Source organism: Chiloscyllium plagiosum, chromosome 3 (assembly GCF_004010195.1).
Source record: "Chiloscyllium plagiosum isolate BGI_BamShark_2017 chromosome 3, ASM401019v2, whole genome shotgun sequence".
NCBI lineage: Eukaryota > Metazoa > Chordata > Chondrichthyes > Orectolobiformes > Hemiscylliidae > Chiloscyllium > Chiloscyllium plagiosum.
In genome coordinates, this window is record NC_057712.1 from 1,971,987 (window position 1) to 1,991,446 (window position 19,460).

The 19,460-nt window shown below is 42.8% G+C and overlaps 1 protein-coding gene across 11 annotated transcripts in view; it reads left to right on the forward strand.

Moving 5' to 3' along the window:
- dtnba (dystrobrevin, beta a) overlaps positions 1-19,460 on the forward strand; it is a 373,718-nt gene that overhangs the window by 220,840 nt on the left and 133,418 nt on the right. For all 11 annotated transcript variants that reach the window (XM_043675957.1, XM_043675963.1, XM_043676010.1 and 8 more), the window contains one exon: positions 13,701-13,797. In XM_043675957.1, the coding sequence (XP_043531892.1) occupies positions 13,701-13,797 (97 nt within the window). The remainder of the gene's footprint in view (positions 1-13,700; positions 13,798-19,460) is intronic.

A 19,460-nucleotide genomic window follows, 5' to 3' on the forward strand; every position in this document is an offset into this window, starting at 1 on the left:
CGCTTCGTCTCTTAATCTGATGAAACATGAGCGGCAGAGAACTCCTACATTCCAGTATTTCAAGACAAGTAACAATTTAGTTTCCGAACTTATACAGTGCAGACTAAACAACAACTATTCACAAATCCAAGCCTCCCTTTTCCTCACTACGTGCGGTGAAGAAGGCATATGGCGTACTGGCTTTTATTGGTAGAGGAATTGAGTTCCGGAGCCCTGAGGCCATTTTGCAGTTGTATAAGACTCTGGTGCGGCTGCATCTGGAGTATTGTGTGCAGTTTTGGTCGCCATATTATAGGAAGGATGTGGAGGCACTGGAACGGGTGCAGAGGGGAGGATGTTGCCTGGTATGGTAGGAAGATCGTATGAGGTAAGGCTGAGGCACTTGGGGTTGTTTTTATTGGAGAAAAGAAGGTTTAGGGGTGACTTGATAGAGGTGTATAAGATGATTAGGGGTTTAGATAGGGTAGACAGTGAGAATGTTTTTCCACGTATGGAGTCAGCTATTACAAGGGGTCATAGCTTTAAATTAAGGGGTGGTAGGTATAGGACAGATGTTTTACTCAGCGAGTCGTGAGTTCATGGACTGCCCTGCCAGTAGCAGTGGTGGACTCTCTCTCTTTATGGGCATTTAAGCGGGCATTGGATAGGCATATGGAGGATAGTGGGCTAGTGTAGGTTAGGTGGGCTTGGATCGGCGCAACATCGAGGGCCAAAGGGCCTGTACTGCGCTGTATTCTTCTATGTTCTATGTTCTATAAATGAACAGAAGGGGAGAAGAATGGACAGTAATTATTTGTGAGTGATGCTTTTGCTGCTTGCACAAGGACAAGGAGTCATCTTTGTGTTTCTGGATGGGAATCTGTCGGTAGGCAGCTTGCCTGCCCTTCTTTCTCACTGTCGGAATGAATGAGTTGAATTTTCGTCATTAGAAGCTAACTTAGGCAAAGGATCTGGGAGGGAGTCAGAGATACGACAGCCCACACGAGGATGGATCATACGTCTTGCCTGCATTGGGAGTATTTAGATCAGATTAGATTCCCTACAGTGTGGAAACAGGCCCTTCGGCCCAACAAGTCCACACCGACCCTCCGAAGAGTAACCCACCCAGACCCATTTCCCTCTGACTAACGCACCTAACCTATGGGCAATTTAGCACGGCCAATTCACCTAACCTGCAAACCTTTGGACTGTGGGAGGAAATCCACACAGACACAGGGAGAATGTGCAAATTCCACACAGACAGTTGCCTGAGGCTGGAATCGAACCTGGGACCCTGGTGCTGTGAGGCAGCAGTGCTAACCAGTCTCACTCTCAAAAATGTGCCATTGAAGATTAAAATTCACTTGAGCTGCTACATTAGTTTGTTACTTTTGCCCACTATCACAATCGAGTCACAAGATCATCCAGCACAGAAACAGGCCCTTCCGTCCAACTCGTCTGCATTGGCCGGACATCCCAATCTGACCGAGTCCCATTTGCCAGCACCTGGCCCATATCCCTCTGAACCCTTCCTAGTCATATACCCATCCAGTTGGCTTTTAAGTATAGTAATTGTAGCAGACTCCTCCATTTCCTCTGGCAGCTCACTCCATACATGTACTACCCTCTCATGAAAAAGTTACCCATCAAGTCCTTTTGAAATCTTTTCCCTCTCATCTCAAATTTATGCCCTCTAGTTTTGGACTTTCCCACCCGAGGAAAAAGACCTTGGCTATTAATCCTAACCATGCCCCTCCTGGTTTTATAAACCTCGATAAGGTGACCCCTCAGCCTCCGACCTCCAGGGAAAATAACCCCAGCATATTCCGCCTCTCCCTATAACTCAAACTCTCCAGTCCCAACAACATCCTTGTAAATCTTTTCTGAACCCTTTCAAATTTCACAACATATTTCATGTAGAAGAGCGACCAGAATTGTACGCAGTATTCCAAAAGTAGCCACACTGATACCTTGTACAGCCATGACTTGACATCCTAATTCCTATCCTCAATGTTCTGACCAATAAAGACAAGCATGCAAAAACATCATCTTCACCACCCTGTCTACCTGCGACCCTACTTTCAAGGAACACTGGACTTGCACCCCTAAGTCTCTTTGTTCAACAACACACCACAGGTCCTACCATTAAGTGTATGAGTCCTGTCCTGATTTGCCTTTCCAAAATGCAGCACCTCGCATTTATCTAAACTAAACTCCGTCTGCCACTGCTCGGCCCATTAGCCCATCTGTTCAAGATCCCATTGTACTCTGAGGTAACCTTCTTTACTGTCCACTACACCTCCAATTTTGGTGTCATCAACAAAGTTACTAATCATACATCCTATGTTCACATCCAAATCATTTATATAAATGACAAAAATCAGTGGACCAAGCACCGATCTTCGTTGCACACTGCTGGTCACAGGCCTCCAGTCTGAAAAGCAACCCTTCACCACCACCCTCTATCTCCTACCTTCAAGCCACTTTTTTAACCAATTGGCTAGCTCTCCTTGGATCCCATGTGATCTAACATTACCAACTAGTCTGCCATCGGTAATCTTGACAAACGCCTTGCTGAAGACCAAGTAGACAATGTCCACCACTTTGCCCTCATCGGTCTTCTTTGTCACTCTTTCAAAAAACTCAAATCAGGTTAGTGAGACAGGATTTCCCTAGCACAAAGCCATGTTGACTATCCCTAAACAGTCCTTGCCTTTCCAAATACATGTTAATCCTGTGCCTTAGAATCCCTCCAACAAATTATCCACCACTGATGTAAAGCTCACTGGTTTATAGTTCCCTGGCTTTTCCTTACAACCTTTCTTAAATAATGGCACCACAATTGCTATTCCCCAATCTTTCAGCACACTAACCGTAGCTGTTGATGATAGACATATCTCAACAAGAGACCCAACAATCACTTCTCTAGCTTCCCACACAGTTCTAAGAAACACTTGATCAGGTCCCAGGGATTTATGGACCTTTATATGCTTTAAGACCTCCAGCACCTCTTCTTCTGTAAATGAATTCTTTTCAAGATCACTGTTTTTTTCCCCAAGTACCCTGACTTCCATGTCCTTCTCCACAGTGAATACTGACGAGAAATATTTGTTTAGTAACTTACCCATCTCCTGTGGTTCCACACATAGATGGCCATGTTGATCTTTAAGGGGTCCTGTTCTCTCTCTAGTTAATCTTTTGCCCTAATGTACTTACAGAACCTCTTTGCATTCTCCTTCAGCCTATTTCCCAAAGATATCTTGTTCTTTTTTTTTCCCTCCTGATTTCCCTCTTAACTATTCCCTGCCTGTATATTCCTCCAGGGATTCACTTGATCCTAACTGTCCATACCTGACATCTGCCTCTTTCCTTCTCTTGACCAGAGCCTCAATTTCTCTCATCATCCAGCATTCCATACACCTACCAGCCTTGTCCTTCACGTTAACAGGGACATACTGTCTCTGAACTCTCATTGTCTCATTCTTAAAGGCCTCCCACTTGTCAAATGTCCCTTTACCTGTGAATAGCCTCCCACAATCAAGTTTTGAAAGTTCTTGTCTAAAACCATCAAAATTGACCTTATTACAATTTAGAACTTTAACTTTTTGATCAGTTCTATCCTTTTTTTAAAACTAATAAAAGTATGATCACTGACTCTAAAGTGCCCCCGCCCCCCCACTAACACTTCAGTCACTTGTCCTGGCTTATTTCCCAACAGACAGTCAAGTATTGCTCCTTCCTTAGTAGGTACATCCACATACTGAATAAGGATGCTTTCTTGTGCAACTAGTAGATCCTGAAGAATTTGAAACACAAGCAAAACATTGAAAATCTATGGGTTTCCAAAAAAAACCATAAAATCTATCCAAACCATAGACCCATCCCATTCTTTAGTTATTAATTGTTCCAGCAATAATGCCTAATGTCGTCCTTTCCATTAAGACTTGCCTTCTGCTCCATTTAGGAACTTCAAACTTCCAGTCAGACCTTGAAATGTAAAGTCCTCCTCCTTTACCACATGTGATCAGAGGGCCCAGTATCTCTTGCTGCTGTTTTTTGTTTGTACGGACAGGTATCCATTGACAGAATTACACTATATTCCTGTCTTCCACAAATGCACAATTTTTTATTTTTCCCAACATCTCAACATAACGAGTGTTTTTTTGCGAACGGCAGAAAGATATTCAATTGGATGAAATTACCCTAGGTTTTCCAGCATGAAATGTTGTGGCGTTAAATGATGTTTGTGTTTTGAAAAAAAACTCTGCTTTAATGAGTTTTGTTGTTACATTCCAGATGTTACTCCTTGTACAGATTTGTCTCCTCAAGGAGATTGTGCCTATTTATCTGAAAATCTCTTTTCTTTATCAAAATGCACATAGTATTAATTGTGGAACATAATTTGCCATTTGAGTTTAAGATTGCTGACCAATGTGTGAAGTAGTTGTGATGATACTCATGAAATGTTGGAGGTTCACAGCAGCACTCAGCTCCAGAATGGGTCACTGGAAACTCAACCTTTATTCCATTCATTCCTGATCTGAAGGGAGGCTTGAGAGCATTGACCTGTCTTTCTGAATATAACAGATAATCAGACAGTGAATCATAGAATCCCAACAATGTGGAACCAGGCCCTTTGGTCCACACTGACCCTCCGAAGAGTCGCCCACCCAGACCCATTCCCCCTACCCTATTCCTCTACATTTTTAACCCTGACTAATGTACCTAACCTACACATCCCTGAACACTGTAGGCAATTTAGCATGGCCAATTCACCTAACCTTTGGATAGTGGGAGCACCTGAAGGAAACCCACACAGACACTGGGAGGATGTGCAAACTCAACACAGACAGTCACCTGAGGCTAGAATCGAACCCTAGACCCTAGCGTTGTGAGGCAGCTGTGCTGACCACTGAGCCACAATTCCGCCCATGATTTCCTAACTGTGTGGGATGCTCTACAGCCTGAACTAGGAGACATGAGGAGGGGTTAGAGCTGCCTGCCCACATGTTCTTGAGCAGAAACAAGAAGGTGCAGATGGAGAAACAAATAATTGGGATTCTGTCAATACCAACAAAAAACCTCAAAGTTCATTACAAGCTTGCTCATTAATTAATGTTCAGGACCTTATTTCACATGAATGGGTTTGCAAACTGCCATCAATGGCATTTTCTTGGCAACTTGGAAGTTAATGGATCTCTAACTTGCTGAATCAAAAATGAATCCCAATCGGGAGTTAACAACAGACTTTAGTGCCTGCCTCTTTTATGTCAAAATCTCAATCCTTAAGTGCCTCTTACTCTAAAACTTATCTTGACCAACTGGTGGGTGACATACTTTTGTAGTACACGGGCCTTTGTCATTTGTTTTGAGCAGCTATATTGTAATTGAACCGGGGATCTCTGCTGCATGGCTTTATAGCTGAGAGGAAACAATACAGGGAACTTAAAAATGGAAAGCTTGGGTAGAAAATCAAGTTGATTATTTATTTTTCATTCACCATCTTATTAATGTCACATTACATAGTTGATGAGAACATGTGACATCTATTTTGCATTAAATGATAGATTAGAGGATTGTTGACCAAGAGTGCTGTATACGTTAACTTTTCATTGCATCAGACACAGAATCATGCAGCACTGATGGAATCCAGGTTGACTGACTGCCAATGTCTCAATTACGGACATTTATTTTAATCTAAATGTTCTCGTTCCTGGGCTCCTTGCTTCAAATCAATGCTGAAATCTCAATCGTATAAATGTATCAGTCGATGATGAAACCATTAGGTGGTGTAGGGTATCCCAAAGAGACTCTACACCTCCTCTAAATCAAGGCTCCTGCTTGTTAATGTATCTAACTCCACCCGATTCCTAAAGAAAGGAAAGATATTATTAATACAATGAGTTGATTGGGATGTAGTCATGAAAGGTAAGAATAGAGAAGAAAAGAACAATACCAAAGAGCTCCACAAACATAGCCAAAATATTTTACTGAAACATAGTCTCAATGAAAAACGGATGAATTCTCTGAAAAGTGTCAGTGCATGCCTTAACTTCATCGACTGGGCAGTAGTGTGACTAACTGAATTGTCCACCTATTTGAAATGAAGTTGATAAAATGACTAGAATACCATTCAGTCCATCAGGTTAGACAGGGCACCACCAACCAGGTTCTGTCATTTCCAGACAAAATTATTGAACCAAAAAAAGCTGCTAAAGCCTTTTACATTGGAGGAGACCTCGAATGCACATGAATCAATGTAGGATTGCTTTTACCTGCTGTTTTATCCTGATGATTATTTTGTCGAAGAGAAGCACGTTATCACCAAATGAACCTGAGCTGCCAATGGCTTCCTTCTCCATCGCTTGTTTTCAATTATATCATAGAATAGAATCCTGACAGTGTGGAAGCAGGCCATTTGGCCCATTGAGTCCACATCAATCCTCCGAAAAGCTTCCCACACAGACCCATACCACTACCTTATCCCTGTACCCCTGTATTTCCCATCGCTAGTCCACCTGACCTGCACATCTTTGGACTGTGGGGGGAAACCCACGCAGACACGGGGAGAATGTGCAAACTCCACACAGACAGTTGGCCGAGGCTGGAATCGAACCCGGGTCTCTGGCGCTGTGAGGCAGCAGTGCTGACAATAGTCACCCCGTCAGCAAAAATATATCCTGAGAAAATCGGAATTTCTTTCAAACCTTGTAACTGAGATAATCACCAGGAAACTAAGGGAATACTCTATCTTGAGCAAAGCATTGACAATACAGTGCATTTTATTTCTGAGATGGTATACATGTGGTTTATCAGAGATCACTAACACTTGAAAAGATGATTATGAGTTTAATAATTGATCTGCCTGCTGACTGATTAAATTTGGATTACAATATTCAGTTTGACAGACAGTCTTCAAAGCCAGCACTCGGGAGATTACGATCACACAACAGCCTGGAGTTCTCCCTGCTCCTCGATGAGCTGTTTCTCTTTAACTCAGCTGGCAAGCAGACATGTGTGCGGAGTTAAAAAAGGGACAAGCAGAGATTGAGTTTGGTACCCACTCCCCCTCCACAAAAATATACACAGCCGATTTTGATTTCCTTTCAAGAATAATTATCCAAAGATATTCCAACTCAGTAATTTCAGAATTAGAATCCCCTTTGTTACATGCTGCCAAAAACGCACAAATTGAACAAAGCATGTCAAAGTAGCAGCAGTTCCCTTCGCCATTTCTTGTTAGGTATTTTTGTCCCCAGTAAGGGAACAGCAGCTTCCATAGTTGATGGCATGGAGAACTGTCCAAATAAAAGACAGATAAAACTGCAAATGTTCAAAGTCTACAAAAAAAAACTGGAAACAGTGAAAAGATACGTATACAAACATCCAAGCAAGCGAATAAAAGACAGGTTAAAGTTTGGGTTGAACCTGTAGTGATTGTAATGAGGTCAGCCAGATGGACGTCATAGAACCAGAGTTAATCAGGGAGCCCTGGCTGACCGATATAAACCAGCGTGTCAGATACCCTGTTTGGTCTGAGGGTGCTGGATCAGTGCCAAGGACTATGCATGTGTAAATAATGGTGGACTTTGTAATGGGACACTGGCCTCTGTGGAGTTATTTCAGAACCTTTCCTCAAAACCAGAACTTTGACAGGAAACTTCTAAATAACGCTGGATAAAATAAAGAAGAAAAGGTTACACCTAGTAGGAGCAGAGCTGATTCCTGTTACAGACAGACATTTTCCAGATTTCATTGAGCTCAAGTCAGGATCACACTAAAGCCCAAAAGCATCAATTCTCCTGACCTGCTGTGCTTTTCCACTGAGTCACAGTTTGACCCTGACTCTCCAGCATCTGCCATCCTCACTTTCTCCTCATGATCTTACTAAAAAGGTAAAGTTGCCATAGTCTCAGAGGACCACAAGTCTGCTCTCTCATTGCAGAGAGACAACTGGTGGTAAGTTTAATCTGAGGGTCACCATGCCTCGGATAAGGGGAGAGATTGAGAGGCAGAATCCTTCATGGTAACTTCAGTCACGGGAAACATTGAACCCACATTGCTTTATACTAATGAATAGGTAGAGCAAAACTGCCAACCAGCCTGTGTTGTGTCTCCCCTGGTCTGATGCAAGTGGACTGTGTGCAGATAATACTGCTTATAGTGAAACTTGCATTTTGGCTGCGATTTCACAAAGGAAGGTGGCTACCTGATAACATTAAAGGAGTAGAGATCCGATGACAGGTATCTCTTTATTAATGGAAAAGAGAGTGGGTATATCTGGGGACAGGCTTGTCAGAAAAACATCCAAAGTCCGAATCCGAAGCAGGAGGAGGGCAGTCAGTCCATTGGCCATGCTCCACAATTCAATAAGCTTATGGCTGATCTAAATGGAACATGAAATCAACTTTCCCAGCTCCCCATAATAATCTTTCAGCCCTTACTAAACAAGAATCTATCTGCCTCTGCCTCAAAAATGTTCAAGGAATCTGTTAATACCATCTTTTCAGGAAAAATTCTGAAGGCTGATGACATTCTGAGGGAAAACCCTTAACCTAATTTCTGTTTTAAATGGGTGAGCCCAGCTTTATTTAAGCAGTGGCTCTGTAAGAGGAAGCATCCTCCCCATATCCCACCTTGTCAAGCCCCTGTGGGTTCTTACATCTTTCAACTAAATTGTCTCTTCTTCCAAATTCCAGCAGGTAGAAGTCTAACCTGTCGTCATATGACAACCATCCCATTCTGGTAAACTTTCTCTGAACTACCTCCAATGCATTAACATCCTTCCTTAAATAAGGTGGCTGATTTTTTTTTACAAAGTACTCCAGATGCAAACTCAAACTGAGGCATAATTCCTTACTTTTGTATTCAGTCTCTGTTGTGATACATGAAGACATTCTATTCACTTCCCTTGTTACTTGCTCTACCTGTGTACTAACCTTCTGTAATTCATATGTGAGAACACCCTGATTCCTCTGCATCTCAGAGCTCTACCATTTCTCATCTATTAGAAGATATGCAACTTTTTAATTCTTCCTGCCAAAATGGACAATTTCACAATTTCCCTCATTATATGTATTTTGCCACGACTTTGCTGACTTAATTTATCAATAACTTTTTGTAATCTTTTTGTCTTCTTTACAACTGACTTTGCTATTTGTCAAATTTGCTAACAGCACAAGGATAACCATATCAACTGTATCTACATCTAAGTCATTGAGATAAATTGTAAACAACTTAGTCCTAGCACCAATCCCTGTGGCACACCACTTCTTACATCTTGCCAAACTGAAAAAGATTGATTTACACCTCCTCTCCTCTCTGTGAACCGGTCACTCTTCTATCTATCCCTCTTCAACATGCAATTTCATTTTCTTCCATAACCTTTGATGTGGCATATTTTCAAACGTCTTCTGGAAATCTAAGCACCATACACGTATCATTTCTCCTTTACTACAGCAGATGTTATTTCTGCATGAACTTTAATAAATTGGTCAAAATGATTTTCCTTTGTCAAAATGCTGTTGACTCTGCCTGATGACCTTGAACTTATCCAATTCCCCTCGAGAATCTCTACAATAACAGGTTTGAATATGTTCCCCTTGTCAGCTGTTGAGTGGGCTGTACCTTCCTGCTCGTGCTCTCCTTCCCTGCTCTCGGTTCAGCTGCCAAAAATGTTTTTCCAGGAAGCTATTCTGAAAACACTGACCCCTCACTCCAGGTGCATCTGTCTTTTCCATTTGATGTGTAAATTAAAAAGATTATTACTGTGTCTTTCTGACAAGTTCTCATAATTCCTTCCTTTATGATTGATCCTACTCAATGGTTACTGTTGGGGTGTATATATTATTCTCAAAAAACGATATCTTGCCTTTACCATTTCTAATTCCACACCTTGGTGTATTATGCTAATATCATTATTAACTGACAAAGCCACCCTTTCACCTTTTCCCGTCATTCCTAAATGTCGTGTACTCTTCAACATTCTGGTCCACATCTGTATCGTCCTACAAACATGTCTTTGTTAAAGCTACCAGATCATACTTATTCATTTATATTTGCCCTCTCAGTTTAGCCATCTTGATTTGAATGCCACGTACATTCAGATACAGAGCTTTTAGTCTTTTTAAATCTCTTTGTAAATTCCACTTTTATGTGTTGGAAGATGTTTAGATTCATATTCTCTATTTCTCCCTGTACTGGTATGTTTATCATTGCCCATATCAAATATCTCTCTCTTTCTAAAGCAAAAGAAAAATTGCTGGAAAAGCCCAGCAGGCCTGGCAACATCTATGGAGAGAAATCAATGCTAACGTTTTGGGTTCAGATGACGAATGTCTACGATGGATTTGAGGCCACATCCTGATCCATCATGATTTTGTCAAATAGCCTGTTCCTGATTTCAGTTCTTCTGTGCATGAGATCCATCTGCCTCTGCTGATATCAGGTCCTCCATGTTAATTGGAGTGTGAAAGCTTGCCCTAAATTTTATGTGGAGAAAGTGAGGTCTGCAGATGCTGGAGATCAGAGCTTGAGATCCATCTGCCTCTGCTGATATCAGGTCCTCCATGTTAATTGGAGTGTGAAAGCTTGCCCTAAATTTTATGTGATCATGTGAGGGTTCAGAAGCCCATTAAAACTGTGCCACAATTGAGACTTAGTGAAGAAAATGGAAAGCCTGCTGAGGGGGTTGGAGCTTGTTAAATGTCAGTTGTTAAATGTCAACTCTTTCACACCTTCAAATGTCCATTATTAGGTATTGTATTATATTGTAAATGTGTTTCTGATACAGTGCTGTTATAATTGCAATCTGCCCATTAAAGATAAGTTGGTCCTTACATTGACCATCAATGTGTAGTTCACATACATTGTAGTACTTCTCCAATGCAACAATGCAATAAAAACAGTAAAAAGGGACTATTGTGTCTTTTTTTTTTTGCCATGATTTAATTGGTCTGCCAGATCTGTCTTCACCTGCTTCTGTTTGGAGAAACAGCATTTTGCAGCTACTCTCCTCTCCTCTCTTTGATTGAAGGTAATCTGCTAGGACATAGAAATAACCATCTGCTCTATAACACTATGATGACAAATGCTCCATCGTGAATGCTTGGCTGAATTTCAAATGCCGAACCTCAGCTTGTAGTCTTATCATTTTTGAACCTTTCAAATGCCTTTAACAGCACAATGTTTCTTTGCTGTTTCTTGTTTGTTTGCAAACCAAAAAGGTGCCTGAAAGATTATACTTTTGTTTTTCCCTTAAATGTCTTTATCCATGATCGTGTGTCTGCATTTAGGTTTTGTTTTTAAAATTGTTAGAGTTTTGAAGTTTTTCAAAGATTTGAAGATGATTTTAAAGTAATCCCTATCAGAATTGTGTATCTCTTATGGAATGTGTGGAGTGCTCGCTGGGTGAGTGACTCTGAGGATTCATGTTGATGACCTGAGATTCCATGGAGGATACATAGCTGTATTATTGTCCTGTTTTTGAAACTGCTGTTGACATATAGCGAACAACTATAGCTGCCATATGGAACAACGGATGGAGCTGCAAGAAACAGTAGCTCAAAACATGGAGGGACTATTTATGAAAAAAAAAAGCTATTGTTATATTTTGGTTTGTCTGTTGCTGGTTCTATTTCGCAAGGCCTTCAAACTAGGTCAAGAACACTTGGGCGGCCCGGTGGCTCAGTGGTTAGCACAGCTGCCTCACAGCACCAGAGACCCGGGCTCGATTCCACCCTCAGGTGACTCTCTGTGTGGTGTTTGCACATTCTCCCCGTGTCTGTGTGGGTTTCCTCCCACAATCCAAAGATGTGCAGATTGGGTGGATTGGCCATGCTAAGTTACACATAGTGTTCAGGGATGTGTAGGTTAGGTGCAGTAGTCTGGGATAAATGTAGAGTAATAGGATGAGAATGGGTCTGGGTGGGTTAATCTTTGCAGGGTCGGTGTGGACTTGTTGGGCCAAAGGGCCTGTTTCCACACTGTAGGGATTCAAACAACATCGTGAGGAGGATGGGGCATGGAGTATCATGGGTGATCTGAGGGGGCATGCACTGATATGTGGAAGCAGTTGGCCATAAGGGAGGTGAGACATGAGATTGAGGGAAAGATAAACAATTTTGGGAGCTTGTGTTTGCAAACTGAGGTAGACCTCAAACAGGAGAAAGTGAGGACTGCAGATGCTGGAGATTAGAGCTGAAAATGTGTTGCTGGAACAACGCAGCAGGTCAGGCAGCATCCAGGGAACAGGAAAATCGAAGTTTCGGGCATAAGCCCTTCAGGTCCTCAAACACGCCATCACAGCTCAGAAAATGCACTGAAATCTCAACACCAATAGTGGTGTCAAAGTGTATAGTTTGGGTTTCACAATGTCCTAAATGAACATTTGGCCCACAAAGTTTCACAATTGACTCAAACACAAGTGTAATCAATAACAGTTAAATCCTTAGTTTGTTCTAGAAGTTACATTTTTTTTCTGGAGTTACAGGTGCGGTGCAGTTGCTATAATGTAATTTTTTTTTGGTTGATCTGTTTGTGAGTGAAACGTGGACTGTTTTGAGATGAAGCAGAAAAGTGATGAATCCCAGCAGTATTGTTTTATGAGAAAAAGGTAAAAGATCAGCAAACAGCCAGCATTTGTGAGTGTGTGACCACAGATAGGGCTGGTAGAAATAACTCTCTGCAACCCGGCAGGAATCCAGTCTGTTAATAAATCTATTATTTACAGCCATTCACAATTTAAAATGTCTATGTGAAACACACTGAAAAAATATTTTGCAAAACAAAATCATTCGATTACATTGTTTGTAGTTGTTTTTCTATGAATCTAAAATGAGTAGGTGTTTTTCAACTCAATTTTGAATGTCGAGGTTTTGAGAGCAATTTTTCAGAGAAATGAGCTAAGTATCACCCAGCACTGATAATCAACTCTCATTTAGGATTGGTGTTCAAATCCACACTCCAGACAGTTTGACCAGTGACCTCAGATTTTTATCAGTAATCTCCCCTCAGGAATAAGTAATCGGCCAGCTCATTCTTTGCACCCTGATATTTGAGAGAGAAAGCAATTTTTGTCTTTCCATTACCTCTACCCCATCCTTTGCATTTTTCCTTTGAAAGGAATTTCTTTTTGAAGCTCATCATTACTTGCACACCTATGAAAGGTCTCCCTCAGGGCAACATCAATGAGAGATTGCTGCTGGTTAACTCAGGACAGTGAGCTGCGTCATTTAAAATGTCAATTTATTGATGATTCGGAGATGCCGGTGTTGGACTGGGGTGTACAAAGTTAAAAATCACACAACACCAGGTTGTAGTCCAACAGGTTTAATTGGAAGCACTAGCTTTCGGAGCGACGCTCCTTCATCAGGTACAACCACCTGATGAAGGAGCGTCACTCCGAAAGCTAGTGCTTCCAATTAAACCTGTTGGACTATAACCTGGTGTTGTGTGATTTTTAAATTTATTGATGGAGTGTAAATGTGAAGGGCATTTTAAAACAATGACATTATTTTAAGGTACAATTTGTCTTTAATACATGCATGTTCACCAAACACTCTGGCTGTTTTGGTGAAAAGCATTATTTTGTTTGTGCTGCAGTGGGACACTGATACACTGTGACATAGCGAAGCAGACAGTCTGAGTGCTTGAATTCCCCCGTGTTTTCGGAGAGAGAGAGAGAGACGAAGCTTAATTTCTTTTGTTTGTTCGTTCAACAGGCAAAGAAAAGACGAGCTGGAGCAGCGGATGTCAGCCTTACAGGAGAGTCGTCGTGAGCTGATGGTGCAGCTTGAAGGATTAATGAAGCTGCTGAAGGTAAGATTGGTTTTCTGCTGCAGTGTAGACTGAATCCTCATCTCCCGGGGTGAATGGTGGCTTTTATTTCATTTGTTATTCTCATTTGGCATTCTTCTTTGCTCTCATGTAATTCGTTTAACTATTTACTGTTCCCATTATTAATTCATTCCATTGTAATTGCAAAAATAATTATACAGGCCTTTTCAGGTTTGTGTTTTTATGTGTCCTCTGCAATGAGAGGAACTCTTCAACCCCTCAGGGTTAATTTATTTCTGATGAATTGTTGTAAGACCCTACACCATGAAACGGCAGGACGTGATTCACACTGAGACAAACCCTCCACCCCCAGCCCGTTAGCTTGCAAAATACAGTTGTGCAGTCATCAGGCAATGTCAGGGGGATGGGCGGGTGGATCTGACAGTAACCTCTAGAGGAAGCTACCCAAGTTCCTTTTAGTATGTCACCCTCCAGGTCAGGAAAGTGCTGAATCACCTGAGCAATTTCAAGGATTTGGTATTTAGCAGGATACAGCAGAAAAAAAGCCAGAATTCAATCTTTCATGATTTCACCTCAATCCCTAAACCTTGCTATCTCATCTTTATACCTTTTCCAAACATAACTTTATCAGGTTCCAGCTCTCGGTTCTCATCATGCAGCAATGTTTTCTATTAAGAAAAAGTGTGCAATGTTGGTGACAAATATTTGAACCCTGAAGTCTCCATCAAATCAGATGTAATTAAAAGATTAAAAATGCACAGACCTTCAGTGTTGGTGTGTTAATGCCATTAAAATTTCACAGCAATTTTGTGTAATTCCATCTGAAACCATTTTCCCAAGGATTCTCTCAGCTCCTGGCTGTGTTAGAGTAAACCCCCCACAAAATATCACTGGGAATGTTTCCTTTGGAGAAGCTGTTATGATTGCCTTAGTAAAAGTCTCTGTTGTGAAGAATGATCCTTTAAATAAATTTGGATTGGGATTACCAACAATAATCCCCATGAAGCTGTTTGCTTCTTAAAGTGTTGTGGATTCTGATGTCACAGGCCTGTGAAAGATAAAGAACAGTGCGAGAAGCTGCCGATATATTCACTTTGCTTTATCAGTTATGCAAACCCTAGCATCAGCATGGATTTGTTCTTCTGGTCTTGGCGATTTAGATAGGGAGATAGTTATTTCCTATTAGGTGGTTGATTGTCTTGAACAAGTGCAATCCTTGTCATATTGCTGCTTTCATAATAGTGTCAGTTTTCATTTAATTTGTTTGGTGAGACTCTGGGATTGTATTTACTATTCCTCAACAATGGAACTGGCGGCAACATAACATAACTGTTAATTGGATGAAACCAAGTGGAAGAGCTGATGGTGATTTTCCTGGTAGTTGTTCTTTATTCATTAATGGGATATGGATGTCGCTAATTGGCCCAGCATTTATTGCCCATCCCTAGTTTTTAGATTAGATTACATTACAGTGTGGAAACAGGCCCTTCGGCCCAACAAGTCCACACCGACCCACCGAAGCGCAACCCACCCATACCCCTACTGTGGGAGGAAACCGGAGCACCCGGAGGAAACCCACGCAGACACAGGGAGAACGTGCAAACTCCACACAGTCAGTCGCCTGAGGCGGGAATTGAACCCGGGTCTCTGGCGCTGTGAGGCAGCAGTGCTAACCACTGTGCCACCGTGCCGCCCACGAGATGCCCTTGAGATGGTGGGGGTGAGCTGCCTTCTTGACCCGCTGCAGTCCATGTGCTGTAGGTAGACCCACAGTGTGCCTTAGGGAGGGAGTTCCAGGATTTTAACCCAGTGACAGTGAAAGAATCGTAATAAAGTTCTCCATCAGGATACTGTACAGTTAATTGCTGGTGATAGTGTTTTCATGCAATAGCTATCCGTGTGCTTCAGGTTGGGAGTGGTTGTGGGTTTGGAAGATGCTTTCTGAGAGTGTTTGTAGACGTGCCAATCAAGTGGGCTGCTTTGTCCTCATGGTATTGAGCTTGTTGAGAGTGTAGTCGGAGCTAGAGCCATGTGGGGATGCTCTGATGTTCCATACACAGTGATTGTGGCATTGAGGTCAGTTCCATACATTGGTGCTCATGCCTGGACCTTGGAGGCTGCTTCAGATGGTAAGAAAATTAGAGGGAAAGCTGGCAGAGAGTGTATCATCACACTCCTGCCCTGTGCCTTGAAGATGGTGTTCAGGCCTTGGGGTATCAGGAGGTGAGTTATTTGCTGCAGTATTCCTAGCCTCTGGCTTACTCTTGCAGATATAGTACTTACTTAACTAACAAAAACACAAATTGCTGGAAAATCTCAGCAGATTTTGAAGCAGCCTGTGGAGAGAAATCAGTGTTAACATTTCAGGTCCAGTGACACGTCCTCAGAACTTATTTAACTAATTTCAGTCCAATCAAGTGACCCCACTCCCCACTCCAAGGATGATGACTATGATGATATTAAATGTTGAGGTTTTAAATGATTAGACTCCACCTTGCTGGAAACAGTAATTGCCTGGCACTTGTGTGGCACAAATCTTTAGTGATTTGTCAGGAGGTCCAGATCTCTCCAATTTCCTGTTGCATTTGGATATGGGACAGCTTCAGTATCTGAGGAATTGTGGATGGTGTGAAACATTGAGCAGTCCTCAGTAAACATCCCCACTTCTGAACTTACGATGGAGAGAAGGAGGCGATACCACAGGAGGACAGGCCCAGTCTTGAATTATTTCTCTTGATAATGACTCACTATGCAGAAGGAGCTCTGGACTGTAAGGCAAGGGATAGGATTCTCTGCCTGCAGCAGAATCACAGGCGTGCCACCATCCTCATTAATGGATCCGCTGTAGATGTAAGGTCAGTACAAACATCACATCATCTTGTTCACCTCCACGAAGCTTCACACTGGAATGGGGCTTCCAGCCAGATAAACAGGATCACGTTCAACCTTGCTGCCTTCAGTCCAGAGCCAAGACCATCCTGCTCTCTGCCATTCTGATTCAGTCGGCTGATGATGCTTTTGTGCTCAGAGGTGAAGGCTCTAAACCATTGCCAACACACTCTCACAGGTGGAGGAGAAAATGGGGTTTCGGCTAAACATCCAGAAAGCGAAGCATCACCTCCCAAACACAGCACAGCCCCCACCTGTACATATACATCGACACTGTATAACACAGTGAGCCTTATGCAATGTAGATCAACTCTCATTTCTCACGAGCCTCCTGTTAGTCAGGGTTGACATGGACACTGAAATTTAAAAATCACACAACACCAGGATATAGTCCAACAGGTTTAATTGGAAGCACTAGCTTTCAGAGCGACGCTCCTTCATCAGGTGATAGTGGAGGGCTCGATCATAACACAGATTTTATAGCAAAAATTTACAGTGTGATGTCTAATTTCAGTTACATTGAAAAATTGATTGTCTGTTAAAGCCTTTCATCTGTTAGAATGCAGTGATAGTTTCACTTCTTTCAGGTGTAAGTCACAAAACCTTTTTTTAAAGTTGCATTCTCAGGTTAGCTGTTAACAATGGTGATAGCAAGACAATATGTTGAAGGTGTTAGCCCCCTGGTTCTCGGTCTATGCCATGATGTTTAGATTGTTATCTCACTTTTTAGATTAGAATCAGAGTTTTACATAAATTCATGCAGTTTTTGAGCTCAGAGATCTACATGAATGCATGCAGTTTTTGAGCAAAGTACAATGTAACTCTGCAAGTACAAATCCACCCCAAAAAATGTGTGCATGTGGGTCTTTGTCTGTCTGGGGTGGGGGTTGTGAATGTGTGAGTGTGAGTATAGTGAGTGCAGAGTGTCTTAAGTCTGTGAGGGGGTGCATGTGGGAGTGTGTGTGGGTGTCTGTGTCCGTGTGTCCGTGTATGTGTAGAGCAATAGTTGTCACCTGTAATGTGACATGAACCCAAGGTCCCGGTTGAGGCCCTCCCTATGGGTATCGAACTTAGCTATCAGCCTCTGCTCGGCCACTTTCCTCTGCTGCCTGTCCCGAAGCCCGTCTTGGAGGATGGTCACCCGAAGGTCCGAGGCTGAGTGTCCTCGACCACTGAGGTATTCCCCAACTGGGAGGGAATCCTCCCGTCTGTTGATTATTGTGCAGTGCCCATTTATCCATTGTCGTAGCCTTTGCTCGGTTTCCCCAATGTACCATGCCTCCGGGCATCCTTGCCCGCAACGTATAAGATAGACAACGTTGGCTGAGTCACATGAGTACCTGCCATGTACAAGGTGGGAGGTGTTCCCACGCGTAATAGTGGTATCTATGTCCACAATCGGACACGTCTTGCAGCTTCCACCGTGACAGGGTTGTATGGAGTTGTCCTGAGAGCCGGGCAGTTTGCTACGAACAATGATCTGTTTGAGGTTTGGCGGTTGTTTAAAGGCAAGTAGTGGAGGTGTGGGGAAGGTCTTGGTGAGGTGCTCATCCTCATTGATAATGTGTTGCAGGTCACAAAGAACATGGCGTAATTTTTCAGCTCCTGGGAAGTACTAAACAACAAAGGGTACCCTGTCAGTTGCAGCATGTGTCTGTCTCCTGAGGAGGTCATTACGGTTCCTTGCAGTGGCACTTCGGAACGGGCGGTCGATGAGTTGAGCATCGTACCCCGTTCTTATGAGGGCATCCTTGAGTACTTCCAGGTGTCCGTCACGTTCCTCCTCATCTGAGCAGATCCGGTGTATACGTAGGGCTTGTCCATAGGGAATGGCTGTTTTAATATGTTTTGGGTGGAAGCTGGAGAAGTGTAGCATTGTGAGATTGTCTGTGGGTTTGCGGTAGAGTGTAGTGCTGAGGTACACCCCAATATGCCAACGTTTTTATGCACAGGTTCGAACAAGACTTCTTCTCTATGCAGGATCTCCAACCAACATTGTACACCAGGTACATTGATGACGTTTTCTTCCTCTGGACCCATGGTGAGGAGTCACTGATAAAACTACACGGTAACATCAACAAGTTTCATCCCACCATCAAATTCACCATGGACTACTCTCGACTATCTGTCTCATTCTTGGACACATGCGTCTCTATCAAGGATGGACACCTCAGCACCACACTTTATCGCAAACCCACAGACAACCTCACAATGCTACACTTCTCCAGCTTCCACCCAAAACATATTAAAACAGCCATTCCCTATGGACAAGCCCTACACGTGCACCGGATCTGCTCAGATGAGCAGGAACGTGACGGAAACCTGGAAGTACTCAAGGATGCCCTCACAAGAACAGGGTACAATGTTCAACTCATCGACCGCCCGTTCCGACGTGCCACAGCAAGGAACCGTAATGACCTTCTCAGGAGACAGACACATGCAGCAACTGACAGGGTACCCTTTGTTGTTTAGTACATCCCAGGACCTGAAAAATTACGCCATGTTCTTCGTGACCTGCAACACATTATCAATGAGGATGAGCACCTCACCAAGACCTTCCCCACACCTCCACTACTTGCCTTTAAACAACCACCAAACCTCAAAAGGATCGTTGTTCGTAGCAAGCTGCCCGGCTCTCAGGACAACTCCATACAACCCTGTCACGGTGGACGCTGCAAGACGTGTCCGATTGTGGACATAGATACCACTATTACGCATGGGAACACCTCCCACCGTGTACATGGCAGGTACTCATGTGACTCAGCCAACGTTGTCTATCTTATACGTTGCAGGCA